The sequence below is a fragment of the Serinus canaria genome, chromosome 1 (assembly GCF_022539315.1).
Source record: "Serinus canaria isolate serCan28SL12 chromosome 1, serCan2020, whole genome shotgun sequence".
NCBI classification, from domain to species: Eukaryota; Metazoa; Chordata; class Aves; order Passeriformes; family Fringillidae; genus Serinus; species Serinus canaria.
The window spans coordinates 15528883-15551360 of NC_066313.1; the positions used below are offsets into that span (position 1 = coordinate 15528883).

The 22478-nt window shown below is 47.8% G+C and overlaps 1 protein-coding gene across 2 annotated transcripts in view; it reads left to right on the forward strand.

Moving 5' to 3' along the window:
* CLPB (caseinolytic mitochondrial matrix peptidase chaperone subunit B) overlaps nucleotides 1-22478 on the forward strand; it is a 73765-nt gene that overhangs the window by 37116 nt on the left and 14171 nt on the right. For both annotated transcript variants that reach the window (XM_009095420.4, XM_050974283.1), the window contains exons 6-8: nucleotides 8456-8553; nucleotides 14598-14712; nucleotides 21462-21539. In XM_009095420.4, coding sequence (XP_009093668.4) covers nucleotides 8456-8553; nucleotides 14598-14712; nucleotides 21462-21539 — 291 coding nt within the window. The remainder of the gene's footprint in view (nucleotides 1-8455; nucleotides 8554-14597; nucleotides 14713-21461; nucleotides 21540-22478) is intronic.

The following is a 22478-nucleotide window of genomic DNA, read 5'->3' on the forward strand; positions in this document are numbered from 1 at the left end:
GTTTTTCCAAGGTGTGTTTGGGGGGTGTGTGTGTGCCTGTAGCAAGGGGTTGTCTGAACTGTCATCTGCTGATGTGTGGAAGTGTTGCTTCTACACGGTTGTGTGGCAGTGCACTACTCTGCTGCTGCACTTAGGTGGGTAGGGGCTTGTATTTCTTACCCTTGCCTAAAAACAGAGCAGTTCCTTCTTTCAGAGATTGGCCCATGCCAGTTCGTGGGACTTCCCCTCTCTCTAGCCTCACTACAGAAACCAACACCAGCCCTCCTGCCAAACCTGAGCAGGCTCCATATGTCCCCCATTCTCCCCAGTGCTCTCCTCATCCCTGACTGCCCTCCTTTCTATTTCCCATCTTCAGGAATCATCCTCTCTGCTCCCAGCTCCAAGAGCCAGCACACAGGCTGACCAGGCTGTTACTGCATTGGAAATGCCTCCTGCAATACATCCACAGGGAGATCACATGATCACAAAATGGTTTGGGTTGTAAGGGACCTTAAAGGTCTTCTCACTCCACCCTACTGCCATGGGCAGAGACACCTTCCATTAATTTAGATTGCTCCAACCCCATCCAACATGGCCTTGAACATTTCCAGGGGTGGTGCAGCCACAGCTTCTCTGGGCAACCAGTGCCAGGGCCTCGCCAGCCTCATGTGGAAGAATTTCTTCCTAATACCCCATCTAACCCTGCCCTCTGTCAATGGGAAGCCACTCCCCCTTGTCCTGTCACTCCTTGCCCTCGTCCAAAAGTCCTCTTCAGCAATCTTGCAGTCTCTCATCTCTAATTAGATGTGAAAGAGAGAGAGGAAGAAATGAACATACATTTGTGAAAACATTTTAGCTGAAGCTGCAATAACCTGGTCTGCTGAACTCGATTTGCTAGTAAATTTAGCCCAGTGCATTTGTTCATAATATTGTGCACTCATCTCCTCAGTCCAATGTAATTGCAGATCTTGTGAGTAGAGTGAGTGATGGGTAAACAGATTATGGAGCCAGCATTGCAAGGGATGGGCTTTGGACATCAGAAAGCAAAAGTGCTTATGGTATTCTCCGGAAAAATCAGGTTCTAATTAATTGGGTTTTTCTAACACAATTAATATCTTATTAACTACTGCTTAATATATCTTGGAGTGTTTTCTGTTGCATCCCAGATTAAAAGGGTCCATTCTTCTAGAGGGAGAGTAAAGGATATCCGTAGAGAGTAGGCTCTCAGGTCCCCAGCAGCCACTTCTAGAGAGGAGAGAGCTTTGGTTTTAACACATCCAGAGAAAGTAACATTGAGGTTTTTCTGCAGTCAGCAGTTACCGCAGTAAAAAGAGCTCAGGGCAGAACTCCTCACTTTCTACAACTCCCTCAAAGGAGGGTGGAGTCCGGTGGGGGTCAGGCTCTTCTCCCAGGTAACAAGCAACAGGATTAGAGGAAACTGCCTCGATTTGTGCCAGGGGAGGTTTAATTTGGATATGGGGAAAATTTCTTCCCCAAAAGGGTTGTTCAGGCTTGGCACAGGCTGCCCTGGACAGTGGTGGTGTCCCCATCCACGGAGGGATTTAAAAGCCTTGTGGGTGTGGCACTTGGGGACACAGGTTAGTGCTGAGGGAGTGGTTGGACTTGATGGTCTGGCAAGGCTTTTCCAACCCAGAAAATTCTATGACTGTATGACAAGTTCTGCAAACCACACTGTGCAGAGTAAGGCTCTGCACAACCTATGTGGCTTCGTCTCATTTTTCTTTTAGAGTGGCTGGGACAAGGTTTAGCTTACAAGCAGGTCAGAGCATACAAATGCAGCCACTGTGGTGCAGCTGTCCCCAGGAATGCAAGTCCCAGTGGCTGGCTGGGCCCTTATTGGTGAGTCACAGGCGTGGTAGCTGTCCTGGGTGGTCTGTTGTGGTGGTTTGCTGCCCTGACCAGCTGTCATGCCAGAGTGCCTGACATCCTCTCTCCCTCTCCATGCTCATATTTACAAGGGAATCGGATAAATTCTGTATTGATTCCTTCTGTTGCACTGTAAATTTTGCAAAAGATGATTAAATAGTGCAATAGCATCTGCGAGTGCCGAGGCTCAATATGTTCTGGGCCGGCATATCGATCCTTCGTCTGACCGCAGCCAGTTCCACTCCCTACCATGCCAGACCAGTAATTAAAATCCTATGAAACTGGGATTTAGAAACCAATCATATCCCAGCATCAAGGCATCCAGCATCCCACTGTGGTGAGAGCAATAAGAGTCCAAAGTGCCAGCACATTTCTGTCTGTGTTGAAGCACTTAGGAGTAGTTTTCCCTTAGGGCAGGGGAGTAAACAGATCCCTCTTGAAATGTTTCTGGGGACAAACTTGACAGTGACAACATGTTTGGCATGATCTTAAGAGCTCTGCACACATGGGTATATGGAGAAAGGGTGATGGATATATAGGAAGAGTATGATTTTGTATTTTCCTCTCTCTTACCTTACAAAACAAGCGTCAGGAGTCAGGTGGATTGTTTTCACACGCAGTTGTCAAGTAGGCATAGACCAAATTGCACTCAGGTTCCAATAAAGCAAGAGTGAAAGGTGCACACATTTAAAACATTAATTCATTCTTGCCCTATTTCTTCTGTTGCAATTTTCCCATTTGCTGTAGAATCAGAGAATAGTTTTGGATTGGAAGCGACCTCCAGGCTCATCTTGTTACAAACCCTCACCATGAATGGGACACCTCTCAATAGATCAGGTTGCTCCAAGTCCTGTCCAGCCTGGCCTTGATCTTTATCACTTATGGAAACTCACCGTCTCAGGCTGACTTCCAGCTTCTAATAAGGCTCAGACGTCCTAACTTTCTTTCCTAAAGAAGGGGCTTCTTTTCAATCCCTTTTTACCTGTGGGTTTTTTACATTTAATTTGCAAAAGCAAACACTTCATTGGATTTTCTTCATCTACCTTGGGTTTGAAAGGATGATGATGTGGTTTCCCCCTTTAGGAGAAGGTCCTAACTCTTCTTATGATAAGAACATTAATAAATATCATGGGTTTCTTCAGTCTTTATTTCCATGCTTCTAACAGTTACCTGCTGGTGGGCTGCTGCTTTCTTTTGAGCAAGATCCATGTTTTCCCCTTGTGGTACAAAGCTCCTTGGCCGTGGATTCTTTGCTGGATTTTCTGGTGAGGAAGTCTAGCATGAACATGTGTCCCACTGCAGTGTGGTACTTAGGAGCTGAGGTTTGGAGAAAGGCTTTTGCTTTGTCCAAGGCTGAATTAAGGCTTGCATCTTGTCTTGGAAACTTTCTGACAACCAGAGCTCTTAGTCTCTGGTTTCCACCAGTTTAACAATTTATTGGTGTTGTGCTCTTTATCCTTGCAGTCCCTGGGCTAGTTTTCTGTGTGTTGCAGTGCCCTTCAGTGTCTCAGAGGGGTGACCTTCATGCTGCATTTTCCCTGTTTGTTCAGGGCATTTCATTCTGTACTAATCCTGTGTCACTGGCTCATATGATTGCCTTTCTTACCTTCATTTTTTTTCCAGTCTTTAATAGCTGACCTCACCACTCCACCAGTGGGGCTCAGTCCTATCCTGCAATCCAGTTTACATGCTGCTTTGACCAGACTCCTCCTTTGCCTCTGTTCCAGCTTATGCACCCTGGTCCTGAGACTGTTGTCTCTGTCCAAGTACATAAAGATTTGTGTTCAGTCTGGTTCTCAAGGTTTGGGACCACTGGTTAGGCTGCACCTCCAAGAGAACCTCTCCTTGCTGATTGCAACCTGCCCTTGTCAGCATCTGACATTCATCTCAGAGCTCTGGGTATCTGCTCTTCCATGTAAACTCTACCCCAGAAACGTCTAATTCTTAGTTAAGTCTAAATACTTCCTTCGCAGAATCACATATTGATTTCGATTGGAAGGGGCCTTAAACTCATCCAGTTCCAACTCCCTGCCATGGGCAGGAGCACCTTCCACTAGAACAGGTTGCTCTAAGACCCATCCAATCTGGCTGGACAAATTTAGGTTGGAAGGCTTCTTGTGTTTTGAGAGTGAGGCCACCCGTCCAAAGGATAACAGATCTTGTTCCCTAGACCTCTGTGAGGGTTGCTGCCAGCCCAGGGCTGTGCAATAGGCAGTGCTTGATGTGTGGAACTGGAGATGGTGCAGGTGCAATGTGTGTGCCCAGGTGAACAATAAGACCAAGGGGATCTTGGCTTGTGTCACCAATAGGTGTGGCCAGCAGGACCAGGACAGTGACTGATCCCTGTACTGAGCACTGGTGAGGTCACACCTCAGATCTTGGGGTCAGTTTTGTGCCCCTCATGGGAAAAAATGGAGGTTCAGTTGGAACCTTCTAACTCTCTACTACTACTCAAAAGGAGGTTGTAGCCAGGTTCTCCCAGGCAACAAGTGACAGGACAAGAAGAAACAGGCTCAAGTTGCACCAGGGGAAGTTTTTGTTGAATATTAGAGGAAATTTCTTCCCTGAAAATGATGTCCAGCCCTGGCACAGGCTGCCCAGGGCAGTGGTGAAGTCCCCATCCCTGGAGGGACTTAACGGATGTGTAGATGTTGCACTTGGGGACATCCTGGTCTAAGGTGATGGCCGTTCAGTGTGTCCTCTTCCAGCATCCTCAGCAGCAACCACCATGGTTTTGGTACTTCCAGGATCCTCTTTCTGGGATTTAGTTCCCTTCAACAGAAAAAAAGAGTTTATTTCCTGCTCACTTCTGGGATATTGGATCCAGCAGAGTCTGCTGCAGGGAAAGGGATGCTCCCAAAGTCCCCTCAGTGCGCTGGAGCACAGGATGGGTCCAAGGCAGGGACCTAGGCAGAATGGGTGCTCACAGAGCCTGGTAAAAGATTTTGAGGTACTCCTGGTTGCAGTGCCATGAGGAGCAGAGAGAAGTGCCCTCAAGGTTCCACCCTTGCTTTCTGTACCCAGGCTTGCCTGTACCTGTCCTGCCCAGAAGCCAAGTGTGCTCAGACCCTCCACTCAGGACAAACTCAGTGCTGGGGTACTATATTGGAGAGAACAGCTTTATACTGGAGAAAATTGTTTTATACTGGAGAAAATGGCTTTGTACTCATTCAATGGCTTTATAATGGGGAGAACGGCACCCCGGTTCATAGCAGGAGGGTTGGAAATAAATGGTCTTTATGGTCCCTTTGGACTTAAACCAGTCAGAAATTCTGTGATTCTATGAATGGTTTTATAGTGGGGAAAATGACTTCAAACTCCTCCCATTATATACTGGGGAGAGTGGCTTTATGCTGTGGCTGTATTATATAGGTGGGGATTTGTATCTTCTGTGAGATAACAAATGATAGACAGGACAAGAGGAAATGGCCTCAAGTTGTGCCAGGGGAGGTTTACGTTCGATATGGGGAAAATTCCTTCCCTGGAAGGGTTGTCCAGCCCTGGCACAGGCTGCCCAAAGCAGTGGTGGAGTCCCCATGCCTGAAAGGGTTGGCCATGTAGTTGTGGCACTTGGGGACGTGGGTTAGTGGTGACCCTGGCTGTGCGCAGGGAATGGTTGGACTCAATGGTTTCAGGGGACTTTTCATACCTAAAATGTTCTGTGATTCTGTCCTTGTTGAATGGCTTTGTAGTGGGAGGATGGCTTTCCCTGACTTTCGTGACTGAAGCAGTGCAGTCTTCCGTGCCAGAGACTTGTGCAAGCCCTCAGTTTCCACCTCCACCATATTGTACCTTCTGGACACCAAAGAAGGAAGATAGGAGACATTGAACATTTTGGCATCTTGTCTTTCTGTAACACAGGTCACCACAGGCCACTGCTGCTGCCCAGCTCATTTGCAGGCAGGACCTCTGGAGTGGCATCAGACAGGGACTGTGTCATGCCAGTTCTCTGTCCCCACACCCACTGTTGGGAACAGCTCAGGATCCAGACACTCAGACAGGCTGCCTGTGGGTATGCCCAGGAGCAGGAGGTTTCACACCATCTGGCTGGGCTGTGAAACAAGGTCCTTAAGAGTCCTTTCCTTGTGCCAGTACTCAGGGCTTTCTTAAGCTGTGATCTGTCCACTTCGGAGCAGTGTCATTCTCTGGCTGTCTGTATGAGGCTCCAATGCCACTGTGTGCCGTGTCCTGTCTGTTAGAAGTGTGAACCTTGTTCTGGCTGCAGCAGGCTCAGATCTGCTAGTCTTCTGCCCTGACAGGATGGAGTGACAAGAGCAGGGTCTTGGGGCTGCCGAGGACACAGGGATCATCACTGGGATGTTCCTCCAGGTTCTGTCTGTGCCCTTTAGCATTCGCCTTTTCCTCCTGCCATCTCTCCCTCCTCTTGCCATCCCCATCCCTACCCTGACAGCAGTGGGGGACCTAAGTACCAGTAAATGCTGCGTCGCCAGCTCTATTGACAGTTATCCAGAATCTGAAGGAATTCAAGACAAATTGTTAAGAGGATGGAGTTAATAAAATTTGAAAAATTGAGGCCTGTCACTCCACTAAACTTTTTTCGATCCCACTGACAGAAACATATTTCCCCAATGAGTGACCTTCTGCAGCTGCTGCAGCGCCACAATGCTGGGCGGGTGCAGGGAGAAAACCCCCACGCTATTTATCAAATATTATCAGCCGGGGCCTTCTAATATGAGCATGGAGGGTGGGAGGAGGCCACGGGCTCATACAGCCTGAGGTGCTGCCCAGGTGTCCATCTCCAGCTACAGACAGCGAGTGGGAGGTGACAAATTGCCTTCTATTAAGTCGTGGAAGGTTGACGTCCCCTTGGATACTGCTGCAGCCTGTGGCACAGGGTGGGAGAGGGCAGGAGAGGAGGTGGGGCTGTGGAGTGGGGTCAGCCAGGGCACCGACAGACCAGTGGCCACTTTTACCTTCTATTAGCAAGCCAAGTGATACTGTTATTTATGGCAGCATAATATTTTATTGCTGCCGGTACTTGAGGTTGGAATCGACCAGTTATAGGAGTCGGGTTCTATCAATTATTGCAGCAATTAGTCAAGTCGTCAAAGCCATTAACAGGGGGATTAGGCCAATATTGGAGAGCCATTATTGATAGATCCAGGGCAAAGCCAAACAAACCCTCCATCAGAAATGAAAGCACGCCTAGCCTCGAGTATGTCATCATTTGGAGAAGTCAGGAACATGCCCCACTGGTCACTGCACAGACCCAGGTGGGTTTTGGCGGGGGGCGGGGGGGGAATCACTGTCTCTTTAATGTATATGGAGCAGCCAGCCCCAGCAGTGTGTAATCTCACCTGTCTTGATCATGATCTTTATTTGTGAAGACAAGGCTTGCCATAGAAATTAGTCCATGTCGAATGTTTATGGAGCACATTTTTCATTCTGTAAGCAAATATAGTTCCTTGATGCCAATGCCTAGGAGTGGCTAATCTCTGCAGCTCCTCTCCCACAGACTCCCCTTACTTCATTCATCTGTTCTGATTGCTGCTTGCCCTTACTGAGCACTCCTGGTGCTTTACGCTGTCTCATGGCACAGAAGCAGCTTGGTCTGCCTCTGCCAAGGTACTTGTCTCACTCCCATGTTTTCAGCAGGGTCACAGAATGATTCAGGCTGGAAGGGACACCAGTCATCTGGACCAACTTCCCTGCTCAGGCAGGAGCACATTGCACAGAATTGTAGTGGAAGGATTGGAATAGAAGACATCCCAGACCTGCTGAGCACAGTTATGGGGTCTTCCTCCACCAGATTGCTTTCCAAGGCTCGATAACTAGTAGGAGGGTCAGTTTCAGCACAGTTTGGGGAGTTTGGGACCAATTTGAAGGTTCATTCTCATAAACTCCTGCAGTTAGGAGCTGCTGTGGGGTTGTGGAGTGCACCAGTGTTAGTGACAAGTCTCTGCCTTAGAGACAGCTCCTGCGATACTGAGAGTCAGAGATGAATGCCAAGACCTTGTTTGCCCCTCTGGCTATTGCCATTACCCCTGTCTCCTGATATCACTGAGTTTGCCTCCATATACTTCCCATCTCTGCAACTGGACCAGTTTGACAGGGAGTGCTCTTCTGCAATCCAGTGTATCTAGGAGAGAGAGCTCTCTCCATGTGCGTGTGTTTCTGTGGGGTGACCATCCAAATCAGCCTAGCTCAGTCTTTGGGATTTGTTGGTTTTGGGGGTTTTTTAATTATACTGCAAGGAAGGGTGTGATTTTCCCCCCAGAAGTGCTCCAGGGTCTCAGTGGAGCAGCTGGTCCACAGGCAACAGCCACCTCCAGCTTCAGCTCCAGCTTCAGCTCCAGCTGGCACAGGCAGCATATCCAATTGAAGCTGTAATGATCCCATGTGGCTCCCACGCTCTTCACTGGCAAGCCAGCTGTTAGCAGTGACAATCCCTTTTCTTCCTCCCTGGAGATCCATGCTTGTAACCACTGGTTGTACATCCTCTCTTTCTGATCCAGACACCCTCCAGAGCAAAGGTTAGGAGGGGACACAGAGAGGATGTGCTTCCTGCTCCTTCTGCCCCAAGACTGAACTCTGAGCTCCTGATCTTACTCATTTCTTGTGCTGTCAGGTGCCAACCCCTTGCAGAAGAATGAAATGGGACACACACCCCTGGATTACGCCCGTGAAGGGGAGGTCATGAACCTTCTGAGAGCATCAGAGGCAAAGGTGAGCCTGAGATTCTGGCCAGTTTGGGTTTCCTTTCCCACTACAAGAACAACTATAAAGATGTTGTGTGGATGTGGCACATGGGTACATGGGTTAGTGGTGGCCTTGGCAGTGCTGGGTGAGCAGCTGGACTTGATGATCTGAAAGCTCTTTTCCAACCCAAATCATTCTATGATTCTATGATTTTAGTGTTCCAGCAATAGAAGGCCACCTTAGCACCCCTACAACTCCATCCTTTTCCAAAAGAAGTCTGTAAAAATTAAGAACATGATGCATAAGGAAAAACATCTGCTTCTGTAGTATTTTAACTGTGGCTGTGCCTTCCTCTTCCAAGTTACCATTTCTCACTCAGGAGTGACCTGCTCAGAACCAGTAATGCTGCTCTGTAACCCCTGGATGCAGTAAAATCCAGAGCCTCTTTTTACTGTATTTTCTGAAACTGTCAAACAAGCAGAGCTGAGAATCAGAGTCCAGCTATGGCCTGGGATCCAGGTGTTCATGTGCACCAACCTAAGGTAAAAGGCATCCATTTCCATGGTGGGATCTCATCCCTTCAGCCTCCATGTCCCATTTATTTTAAAGAAGGAAAAGAATCACATTTGCCATCATGGTTCCAATAAAAATGCCAGGAATCAGTACATTTGTGGAGCAGTGAGCTACTAGATAATGAGGGATCTGCAGCTAGATCTCAGGGATTTCAAATTCCTGGGCAGAGGCCTTGTTCAATGAATTATCAATGGGTAGGAGAGGCCATCACAGCAGTGACAAGTGATGCCTCATCCCTGGAAATTTTCAAGGCCAAATCGGATGGTGTTTGGAGCAACCTGGTCTAGTGGAAGGTGCCTCTGCCATGGGATGGGTTAGAACTGGGTGAGCTCTAAGATCACTTCCAACCCAAACCCTTCTGTGATTGCCTTGTGAGCATCATCTCTCCAAGCAGCACAGATCAGCTAGGGCAGGAGACTCCCAGATAAGGGGCATTACCTTGTCACCAGACCGCAAGAGCAGGAGCTGAGGCACAAGCGGACCAGGTTGTTCCTGGCTGCAAAGTTCCTCTGACATTGTGTACCTCAGTGTTTTTTTTCTATGGGCTTGAAATTTAAACTTGCATGCTATAAACCTGAGGCTAAGAACTTACCACAAGTGGAGGATGAAGGTAATTAAAACTGTGTCAATTACTGCACTTAGGAGGTATTACCATTAAATAAACCCGCCAGGTGTCAGCTGCTGCACTGTCTGTGCTCACCTCTTAAAGTCATCTCTCAGGCAGGAGTTCAAAACCACATTCCCCAGTGCTAAATAAATCTCTGTCCTTAGTAGGGACAGAGTGGTCTTTCCTCTGGGGCTCTCCATACTCCTTCCTGGCAAAGGAAATGCTGCCGTGGCTGTCCTCTGTGGTCCTGATGGCTACTTTTGTAGCCAGTAGCACTATGTGGTCACTATGGCAGCTCTGAGAGCAAGTTTTCATAAAATCATGAAGGTAGAAACCTTAAAGCTCATCTCATTCCACTCCAGTGCCATGGGCAGGGATACCTTCCACTAGACCTGGTTGCACCAAGCCCATTCCAATCTTTCCTTGAACACTTCCAGTCATGGAACAGCCACAGCTTCTATAAACAACCTGTGTCAGGGCCTCAACATCCTCACAGGGAAGAATTTCTTCCCAATATCCCAATATCTAATACTGCCCTCTGTCTTCCAGGGAGAAGCCATTCCCCCTTGTCCTATCCCTCCACATCCTTATTCAGTCACTCTCCAACTCTCTTGGGGCCCTTTAGGCCCTAGCAGGGTCTGTAAGTCTCCCTGGAGCCTGCCCTTCTCTGGGTATACACTCCTAGCGCTCAGCCTGTCTCCAGAGCAGAGGTGATCCAGCCTTTGGAGTACCTCCATGTTCATCAGTTTCATTCTCCATTATCCCTCCAGCATCCCTCCCAAGCATGGCTGCATTTATGAGAAAACACCCCGAGGGAAGAGGTCCATGAGCACAGCATCAGCAGAACCAAACCTTGGCTGGTTCCTGCAAAGAGGAAACAGTGACAGTATCTTTCACCTTACAGGAAAAAGAATTTTAAATACTAGAGCAAAACAGGAGCCCAGCTGATGTCAGGGACATGAGCTAAGCTGTGATAGATTTGTGGAGGTCTGGAGAGGGGTTCTTCCATAGCAAGGACCAAAAAAATCTTGAGGTAGTTCTTGTGGGTTTAAGAAAGGTTAAAATGAGCTTTCACTACTCCAGACTCCACATAGAAGGTTATGGCCAGATTAGCCAACAGCCAGCTTTCAAATAACCAAAAGAGACATTTTTCTAATGAAATGTGCTTAAACCAGCAATCTGAGCATGTTCAGGATGGAAAAAGAAACATGTGAGTCACAGCTGGAGGCTTGTTTTCTTGGAAAGGCCTATCAAAGGTGATGGCTGGGATTAAGTGGAGCTTAATGGTCAGGAGGTCTCACACCACTGCTTCCAGAAGGGAAAAAGCAACTGTATGCTCTGCCTAGCCGAAATATTCCTTAAAAATCCTTCATCAGACACTGACAAAGGCAGGGGAGGTCACCAGATAGGTCTGATTCAGCAGAGAGGAGCTGAATGGCAAAGACAGACTTGCAAGAGCCAAGCTCAGTCCAGGCGCTGCTATCCCTCCAGTGACAGAGGAAAGACACCAGTTTCAAGTGCTTTCCCTCCCTTTTAGTCATAGATACAAAAGTGCTTATTTTAATTTCTTCAGACTGTGTAGCACTGGGAACCAACTCAAGAGTCCTCAACACCAGGCAAGTGTGGTCTAAGCTCAGGAAAAGTACACACAGAGTTCTGGTTTGTTTTTTTTTAAAGAATAAAGGAAATCAAAATAAATTAAAAATACATATGAAAACTCCTTGTTATTCTGTCACAAGGATATGTAAATAAAATCTATGGGATATGTCCATCCCGTAATAGTTCTGCCTATTCATTCTCTAGCAGTGATTAAAATGAGCAATAAATTCTCAAAGACTCTCGGTGGAATGTGGCTGCTGGGGAGGATGAAACCCCGGGAGCACCAGTTTCCCCCCAGCTGAATATTCATCACAGGCTGGCTTGGCAGTCTGCTGGTTTATATACAAGTACAATCATCTTCCTCAGGAGCAGCTCCAGAGATATATTTCCTTTCTCTCCTTCAACTATTACTTAAGCATAAAAACCAAGGCAAGTTTCAAACTGTTCAGGGCAGGTTTCCTTATTGGTGCTGGGCTCAAGAGAGCATTTACCCAGCAGATAATTCTACCCCTCCTGCTCTTAAAGAGTTCAGTTATTTTATTCTCCACTTTTCTTCCTTAAAACAACATGCTGGCAGTCCAGAAGCCCCCTGTGTCCTGGGCTGATCCCACAGCATGGGCAGCAGGTGAGGTGGGGATTTTGCCCCCCTGCTCCACTCAGGTGAGACCCCACCTCTAGAGTTGCCTCTAGCCCTGGGGCTCCTAACATCAGAAGGACGTGGAGCTGCTAGAGCAGATCCAGAGGAGGCTATGGAGATGCTCTGAGAGCTGGAGGCCCTCTGCTCTGGAAACTGGCTGGGAGAACTGGGAGTATTCAGCCTGGAGAAGAGAGGGTTCCATGGAGACCTTAGAGTCCTCAGTGCCTAAAGGGGCTGCAAGAGAGCTGGAGAGGGACTTTGGACAGGGACCTGGGGGGACAGGACAAGAGGAAATGGTTTCACACTGACAGAGGGCAGAGTTACATGAGATATTGGGAAGAAATTCTTCCCTGTGAGGGTGGTGAGGCTCTTGACACAGATTGTGCAGAGGAGCTGTGGCTGTCTCATGCCTGGAAGTGTTCAAGGTCAGGTTGGATGGGGGTTGGAGCAACCAGATCCAGTGGAAGGTATCCCTACCCATGGCAAAGGAGTTGGAATGGGATGGTCTATAAGATTTCTTAAGATCACCCTTCTGTGACTCCATGACTGTCATGCCCACCCCAGTGACAGGCAGACAGCTGTTATCACCTGCCAAAGCACAGACTGCGTCCTTCTCATTTTAATAATTAAGATTTCTGATGCTTTTGGCCTTGCATCAGGAGAATTACTTAACCCAGTGAGTGCAGAAGTCTGGTTGCCTCCAAGATAAGAGCAGAGCAGTGCCCTGTATTGCTCTCCAAGCAGGTAGCACCATTGTGCTCCACTTAAGTGCTGATGCTGAGCCAGACAAGGGTCATCAGGACAATGGAAGATCAGCTGCTGGAGGGTGAGGACACAATCCCCACCAACACCATTGCACACTGCTAAGCGAGAAGGTGGGAACAGCTGGATGTGTATGGTGAGGGGAGCAGATGAGAGAGGAGTGGAAGTTTGTGTCTTATGTTAAGTCCAGGATTAGTGGGACTTTTTCTTGGAGGTTCTGTCACGAATGGATCTAAAATATGTTTTTCTTGGTGGGTTTTCTTGTGCCAGTGTCCCCTGTACAGTGTAAGCTAAGGCAGATGCTCAGGATGCTCCAGACCAGCTGCATGACCCAGCTAGGAGGTGTGTTAGCACTTCTGGCCCACCGAGTAGCTGGCATGAGTGCAGGGCTCTCCAGAACAGATCCTGAACAGAAAACGGTACTTGTGCACAGGACCTGTACTGTGTCCGTTTTCCAAGGAGGGAGGGAGAGGGCATTGCAGAGGATGGGTATCCCTTCCTTCTCTTCCTGCACATCTTACCCACTCTCCATAAACCCATGGGAATCGTTGGGTGTCCTAACATCACTGATCACATTCCTGCATCTTCCAAAAGGCCAGAGAGGAAGGAGAGAGAGAGAAAAGATTGGTCAGGATCCTACAGACACAGATGTATGGTGAGGTCGTACGCAGTGCCGGGGGGATCAGCACAGGCAGGATGCCTGTCCCAGAGCTGCTCCGCTGGGATCTGCAGGGAAGTTATTGCTCTGTGTGAGGATCAGGGCTCATGGCATCTCTATTACACGTGAGACTGATAGCACCAGCCAAAATTGGATTGTTCGCTATTTATTATTTTTTAACTTCTGTCAGAATCGCTGCTAGCCCAGGAGATGTCAGCAGCCTGGCTGGGGGTTATCCACTCCAGCTCCAGCAGCTGGATCCTGCTGCAGCTTTGGCACCTGCCTTCTGGCTTTGGTGGAGGGTATTTCCCTTAGTGAGGTGGGTTCAATGACAGGGACTGTTCTGTGGGTGCAGTTACTCACTTGGCAAACCCCATGGTCTCTTTGTGTTCTGTCTTCATCTGAGTCTGGCCTTGGGAGATGAATTTTCCCAAAGCATAGTCTCAGTTGGAAATGTCTGAGCTCAGCTTGTGGACAGAAGAGTGCTCAGCAGCCTTTCTAAAGATCATAGAATCACAGGTTTTGGGTGTGAAGGGACTTTACAGCTCACCTAATTTCACCCCCTTGCTGTGGGCAAGGACACCTTCCACTAGACCAAGTTGATCCAAGCCCCCATCCAACCTTTCCTTGGACACTGCCTGGGATTGGGCAGTGTCAGCTGCTCTGGGCAATCTGTACCAGAGCCTCACCACCCTCACAGGGAAGAATTTCTTCCCAATATCCCATCTAATTATCAATGGGAAGCCATTTCCCCTTGTCCTATCACTCCATGCCCTTGTCCACAGTCCCTCTCCAGCTCTCTTGGATGTAAGGCACAGTGATACTCTGCCATCCCTGCAGGATGGGGTTGGAGTCTTTGAATAGGAAGTGGTTGGAGGGTAGGAAGACAAATCTAGGTAGAACAGTCATGACTTAATTTCCCAAAATAAACAGCAGCTAATGATTAAGAGCTGTTGGGCAGTGCCATTGTTCCCTCTGTCACCAGTACCGAGGTAGCACAGGGTCTGGTTTTCCATCAGCAGAGCAGGATCCGTATTCCCACTCACCCCAGCTTCCATCCATGGCAGATTCAGGAATTTCCTCTTGCTAGGCCTGGTGCATCCAGACCAAACTTCATCTGCCTTGGGGATGCTCTGGCTCCATGTCAGAGAGATCCCCATACAGGGCTCTGACATCTGTGTAGTGACCCAATGCTCTGTAAAGTCTCTGATCCATATCTTTTCTTCCCTCCACAGTTCCAGGAGGAACAGCGCAGGAGGGAGGTGGAGGAACGGCGGAGATTCCCGCTGGAGCAACGGCTAAAGGAGCACATCATTGGTCAGGAGAATGCCATAGCCACAGTGGGGGCAGGTAGGACCCTTCACATGCTGCCAACTTTGCCCTCCCACACCTGCTGCACAGGGAAGACAAGCTGTTGCCTCAGGCCTTGATCTGAGGCTGCCTCTGGGCAGCCTTGCAAGGTTGCTGGGGAATTCACAGTGGATGCCCCATCCATGGAATTGTTTAAAACCAGGTTGGATGGACTTGGAGCAGCATGGTCTAGTGGAAGGTGTCCCTGCCCATGGCAGAAGGTCAGAATGAGATGAGCTTGGAGCTCCCTCCAAACACAAACCATTCTGTGATTCTATGTAATCAAGGCTCCAGAAATCTGGGCTAGGTTTGATTTGCCAGTCTAAAATCTCTGGATCCTGTCAATAATTCCATACGTGCATCCCAGTTAATGCCTGAAAATGGGACAGCAAAATAAGAGCTGTTGAGGCCAGGGAAGAATCACAAGGAACATGCTGTCAGAAACACGAACCCGTTGCCTTTAGTTAACAAAGAAGAGCCCAGTGTGGGCTGGGAGCTGAGAAGGAGCCGGGAAGGAGCTGGGAACAAGTCTACACTCCTGCAAAAACAACAGCCACCCTGTGTGTTCAGAGAACGGCTGCGCCTGGGGGCAGCAGCCTGGCTAATTGGGGAGCTGTGATTAATGGGCAGTGCCTGTTCCTGACACAGGTGGCGTTTCTGCGCATTAACGTCCTTGCCTTTATGGAGGTTTTTCTTATTGAATTATAGGGAATGTGCTTGATACCCCTACAGCCTCGGGATATTGGACCAAAAGGTAGTGGGAGACTCTCTGTCCCCTCCTCCCCCCTCCTTTTCCCTTCTGTCCAGTTTTTCTTTTCATTTTCTTTTCTTTTTGTTTTCTGTCCAGAAGGATGAATTTTAAGACAGGACTTTCTCTCTCAAGCACTTCCTCTCTATCTTTGCTATTTATTTTGTGCCCAGCTGGTTTTCCTGCCACTTTGTGGACCCTGTATCCCTCCGTTCTGCCCTCACCACTGCCATTTGCTGGTGAGCAGACCTGCCACACACCACATCTTCAGATCCACCAAGCCTGCCTGATATGTTTAATTTATAACTGGTGCCTTAATTGAATAATTGGATTTAATCCGTCACTCGGTTCATGATCCAAACAGTCTCCAGAGGGGCTTAGCCAGAATACAAAGAAAACGTGTGATCTGGGGTTAGAAGCACAAGGTCTGGAGTGATGGGGATAGAATGGAGTCACAGAATTATGGAATAATTTAGAAAAACCCTCTAAGATCACCAAGTCCAGCTGTTATCCCAGCAACCCCCTGCAAGGGGATGCACCGGGAACGCTGATGGGGAGCTCGCTGCAGCCACAGCCTCAACAGCACGGCATCACTGCCACAGAGGGAAAATTCTTCCCCACTGCCTCCATAGGATATATCCAAGCCCTGCAGCACTCTTTTCTGATATGTGGAGCAGGACAGGACTGGGAGAAGGTGGATGATGGTTAACTGATGGTGACTGGGCATCTCCCAGCGTACAAGGTTTCTACTGGTGCCTGACTGGTTGATGGTGGGAGGCAGCTTGGCCACTCCCTCGATGGGTGTAGATGTTCAGTTGATCTTAACAAAATCCCCATTAAATGTTCCATCTCCTGACATCAGAAACAGACAGGTCATTGCCACCATCTCAGGAACTGCTGGGATTCTCTAACTGGTACATACAAATGAGCAGCTAAAAGGCTTAGGGTTGTGTTTCCAGGCACTTCCATAAATGGTTGAGCTCTGGATCTGATTAGGGCTGCTTTGCCTTTTCACTGGAAGATGAGGAGGCAGAAGGGATCAGCAACATCTCCTCTCTGAGGTTATAAGCTAAAGGAGGCATTTTTTTCCAAATATATATTTGTGTGTATTTTTTTTTTTTTGGTCTAATATCCTAAATATTATGCCAGTTAAAGAATACCTTTTTTATATGGACATACCATGTTTGCTGGTCAGTACTCACTTAGAAGTAGGGTGGTTCAAACCTACCACTTCCCCTTTTCAGGGGGAATAAACCATGAGGGTTGAAGCAATCTGTTCCAGCTCTTCCTGAAGTTGAATAAGGAGTGAGGAAGGAAAAGTGCTGTTTATTTTTCAGGGATTTTGAAGAAAGGGTAGTTCAGAAAAATCCATGTTTTAATTATAAAATTCCCAATTTTAGCTGCTATTATATTGAAAATCAGTCAGTGTTTCAAAACTGGGAAATGAATGAGGAAGACTATAATCCTGTTCTGGTCCAAAGAAAACTGGGGTTATTTTGGACAATATAGGATCCTTTATGAGGGCTGTTTTTTGATGTGTGTTGCCTGCCAGTCAGGTGAAACTTTGCAAGGACACAGCTTTGATCTAATTTGGAGTTCCATAACCCTGAGCCACCAGCAGCAGGGCTAGAAGAGAGCTTCTTTGGGAATGCTGCAGACCCTAGAGCATCAGTGCAGTACCTGGATGGAAGCAATGATCCCAGGACAGGATTGGCCCCAGAGCCTTCGCCCTGCGGTACCCCAAACCTGGACGGGCCGAGGAGCCCCGCAGAATGAATTGATTTGATAAATGGACATTTATTACACTCACAAATTGGCTGAAACCAATTTCAGTCACATCAAGTGCTGATAACTGCTGGGGTATTGATTTGTGTAAAGTAATACAGTGAATTTATCAGTTCAATAGCGGGCTGAAGGGCCTCTTGGAGACGCAGGGCTGCAGTCACACTGTTACAGATGGACGAAATAAAGCGAGAGCACGGCAGCAATGCCAGGAACAGCTCCGCAGAAGAAGGCCCCAGCGTCATCATCATCAGGCTCTTGTTTTGGACATTGGGCCTGAATGTCATAATGACATTTCAGCACAGCAGTGTGACCTCCCTCCTGATATTTATTTATTTATTTATGCCAGGAGGAAGGAAGGGGGCAGCTTTCCCAGAGGCAGAGCATGGATTTCATGCTTGGGTGACAATGAGGAGCAGCCAGCGTGGCCAGCAGCTGCTTTGGCAGTGCAGACTCCAAGGAGAAGAGTGCTTCTGTGGCTTTCCTAGCTGAGATTTTCACTCTTGGAACTGGCACTGATGATCTGCTTTGGTCTACGATGGGGCTTCTGTTCCTTCTGCTGAAACTGAATACTGCACTGCCCTGGGACAGGGCTTTTCTTCCTACTGCTGAAGCTGAACACTGCACTGGACAGCCTGAGAGACTGCACTCCTTCAGCCCCAGTGGTAGAACCTAGGGAGTGGTGTCCCTTCCCTAGGGATATCCAGATTTTTTAAGTTTTTCCAAACTTCAAGAGTGCTGTGTGCTGGAATAGCTCATCATTTTCAGGCTGCTTGTAGAGAAGCATTTACACCTTATCATTCTGTTGATCTGATTAAGCTGCTGACTAGTGACCATGGAATCATTTGGCTTAGACAAGACCTTAAAGCCCATCTCATTCCAACCCCCTCACATGGACAGAGACACCTTCCACTAGACCAGGTTGCTCTAAGCCCAGTTCTAGCCTGGCCTTCCAGGCACAACTTCTTTTGGCAACCTGTGCCAGTGCCTCACTAGCCTCATAGGAAAGAATTTCTTCTTAAATATGATGCTCAGCATCTTCTGACAGAGATCACATGCTGAATCTAAGCTCTAACTTTATGGTAGATTTTTAAGGGATGCTTTATATCCCTGGAGTTGCTTTGAGTATTTATCCATAAACTCTGGCATCCTTCTGCAGAGGGGAGGGGAAGAAGGCAGCACTTAACCCCACTGTCTTTGGACCCTGAACGTGCTTGACCCTGTGAGTGGTCACTCCATGCTCCAAAGCAGAAGTTTATTACTTTTATTACCATTATTATCTTAGCTAAGATAGCTGCAGGAATTATTGGCAGTTGTGTTACTCCCCATCAGTTTTTATGAAATTTCCCACCCCAGGTGTTTGACCTCCCGTTCATTGCTGTAAATGGTTGAGAAGGAACATGTGCAGTGCTGGGAAGGACACACAGAGGGATGCATCACAGACCCTTCTCTGCACCTCCCTGTCAGGTGGCTGTTTCCAGGGATGACATGGCCAGGGAGCAGCTGAAGGACAGGATGGGATTCCCACCCATCTTTGCCCAGGATTTTGGACAGAATCAGATTGCCGGCTGCAGCCAAGCTGGTCTCTCATGCTGATATGCCCAGGCAGGGTGAGACAGAGCCAGGCACCAGCCAGTGCTGCATCTGGCCTTGTGCCCAAGCTAATTAAGCCTTGACAGGAGTCAGGACTCATTAGCATGGTCAAGGGGACAGGTAATGCATCTGCCTGTGTCCAGGCATGGAATGGCAAGTTCTTGAGGCACTGGGGTTCAGCTCCCACTAAATGCACATTCCCAGCACTCAGTCCCATTTCGGAAGGGGTTGGAACTGATGGTCTTTAAGGTCCCTTCCAACCCACACCCTTCTACAATTACATTATTCGACATGTCTTGGATTTAAGGTTAAATTGGGAATTTTTTTTGATGTTTGGACAGAGATGCAAACCTTCATCTTTATCCTGAGCTACCACTGCCTTTTGGGAAGCCCTTCTGACTTTCCCTGCAGACTTTACAAGGATTAGGAATTCAGTCCCACTCTCTTCCTAAGTGGCTGCAGTGGTTAATCACCTTCGTTATTAAAACTGTTCTGCTTTATTTGTAGTTTGATCCTCTCGCTCCAGGCCCTGGAGCACCTTAATTTTCTCTGTAGCTGAGCAAGTTCAGTGCCTTCTTGGGGAGATACTTAATGACTGTGGTCAGGTCACTCCTCACACCCCTCATCATTAACCTCAGCTCATTGATTTGTTCTTGTCGTGAGGCTTTGCTCTTGTTTTCCTAATCCTCACCGGATCTGCTGGCTCCCCTGCTACCTGGGTCTCGGGGAATACAAGCATGGACTCTGAGGAGCTCAGTTTCATGCAGTTCCAAATTCCCATGAGATCCATCCATGCATCTATAAACTCCAGCTGCTGGAATATGCTGCTACTGTTTAACATCTTCCCAGTGTGTCCCTGCTGGCACAGGCATCATTTCCATGTCAGGCTGTAGGCTGTGACATTCCATTTCTTAGTATTTGCAAAATGGAAATATTGTTTAAATATTTTTATATGCAAATATTTTTATGTGCAAAATGGCACTATTTATTTGCCATGTCAGTTTCTTCTCCCATGCAGGAAGAACTCGTGGCATGCCATGCCTAGGATGCCTTTTTTTAGGTGTCTTCTATTTACCATACCCCATCAAGAAAAAGGTTTTATGGACTGACTTTGAGATTGAAATTAAGAATTCTGCAGTTTTAAAAGCCACTCTCGTGCTCTTCTGCCAGCTCAGGGAAGAAAACAAAACCACAGAGCCAGCCAGTGCCTTATTCAAGGGAGACACAGGACTGAGGCACAAGGACAGAGGCTGAGACCCAGGAAAGTGGCCAGAAGAAGATGAGGGAGCTGTGTTTTGAGGTTGACAGTCACGAGAAGTGGATTTATTCTTTCTTGGCTTTATTCCTGTTTTTGCTGTGGACACCACTGAAAGGCAGCAGAAGCCGAGCTTTGCTATGCCTGTGTGCAGCAGTATTCCAAGAGCTTTAAGGCACAGCTCTTCCAGTGTTTTCCTTCTGCTCATCCCACCTCCAGTGCTGCTGTTTCCCCCACTACTTTCAAATTCCTTGTCAGTTACAATTTTTGGGCATCTTGCCATTTTCATGCCCTGCTTCCTAATGTGCCACATTTTGGGTTCGGCTGGATCTGGGGATGCCGTGTGCCTGTCATGAGACCTTGCTGGGTCTGAGGGGTCCTGAGACTGTACAGTGCACGTTCTCTTTTACAAAACAGCTTACAAGATTTACAGGCTGGATTGAAATACTGCAGATAAAGCAGAAAGGCTGGGATGTCAGTTCATCTCTCACATTGAACTGGAAGCTGGTCTGATCCAGGGAAACTACTTCCGTGTTCCAGAGACCAGATCCAGCCAGCAGAGGATGAGATTTGATCTTTTGGCCTCAGAAGCAGTTCCTCCTCCTTCAAATAAGCCCAGTGTGATGATGTTACTGGTTTGGTGAGCATGCTCGCAGAGCCTGAGGCTGCTCTGGGGGGCTGAAGAGTACCTTGGGGAGCTGTGAGAACCCATGGGGATAGGAGCTATCACCCACTCTGCACAGCAGATCCATGTCTGTCCTGAGAAAGGGCTGTGTTGGTCAGACTGGGAGTTTGGGAAGGAATCAGGGCTCTTGCCTTTTGTAAAATTTTCAACTGGTATCTCACCCAGCATGCACTTGGATGCTGCTATCCAGGGAGGCACTGAGATAATTACCACACTTTTCCCAATCCTTGCACCAATTCAGAGCATTTGTGACCTTCAGCCACCTCTTTCTTCCCATTCCATGCCAGAAATAACCTATAAACCTCTTCAAAACTGATGTTTTTTCCTCACAGAAAGGTTGCACTTGGGAACTGGCGAGGCAGAGTGCCTCTCCATCCCTCTGTCCATCCATCCATCCTTGTCCCCCCCCTCCACCATCTCCCTGGCAACGCTGAGTGCACATCCTGGAAAACTTTATCCGAAATCTGCTCTGGGCAGCTTTCCAAATCCATGCTAACCTTATTAGGTGTCTCTGGGGCCTTGGCTAGCTAATCAAATTAGAGAGCGCTAATGGCAGGGAGGACTGGGAGTGGGTAGAGAGCAGTAAAACATAGTGTATACTTAGTGATAATTACACTTGCTTTGTGGCATTGATTTATATGCTTCTCCCCCCCCCTCTTTTTTGTTTTCATTGTCTTCAAATGCAGCTATTCGGAGGAAGGAAAATGGCTGGTATGATGAGGAGCACCCGCTGGTGTTTCTTTTCTTGGGATCATCTGGAATAGGTAACATTTGGGTTGTGGTGAGGGGGATGGAGAGCCCTGAGGAGAGGGGGTGGAAGCTGTTGCAGGGCTGCAGGGTCTGAATGAAATACCAGTTAAACACACTGTCATCTTTCAGCGGGTCACCCATCCTTCAGCAGGGTGACCACAGCTGGACACCAGCACACACAGTCACATCCGGCCTCATGCTGAGTTATCCCAGAGGACAGCTCCCCCTCCAAGTCTCAAAAAGAGGCAGTTTTCACAATAAAAGTATTACTTTAACAACTTTCTGGTGAAAACCCCTCTATTCCAATGGGAATGTGGGGATAATAGTAGAAATTTGCTGCCTGCAAACTGAATCTCTGCTTGTTTGCTCCTGTGGGCACAGATTGCTTTGGAATGACAGGATTTTATTGACACCGATAAGATTTGTCCTCCAGCCCAATCAAATGCCACATGACAGCTGATCAGTTCATGAAATGGTCCAAATGACTTTTAGTTGTGGAAAAAAACCCCAACAAAACAGCTTCAAAGTAACTGGATCTGTGACATTTGGAACAACCTCAGGGCTTCTCCTGCCTCCCAAAGGGCTCAAGAAGGTGCTGATACTCCAGTGCTGGAGGGGTTAAAGGGGCACAGGTAAGATTTCGGACCTGCTGCAGAACAGTACCAAGCCTTCACTCCAAATAAGTTGCTATAAAGCTGTATAAAATCAGGATAAAATATTTTTGATACTTCCTTGCCCTGCTAGAGGATATCTAAAGACTCAGGGATGTAAATTTTTGGCTCTTCCACTCCCATGGACTTCCATGGGGGCTTTTTTCGTGTCTCCATTTCTTTGCTGTTGACTTTTATTTTCTTTCTTTGCGTTTCTTTGTCTTTCTTTCTTTCCTTTCTTTTCTTTTCTTGTTCATTTTACTTTTCTTTCTTTTCTTTTCTTTTCTTCTCTTTTCTTTTCGT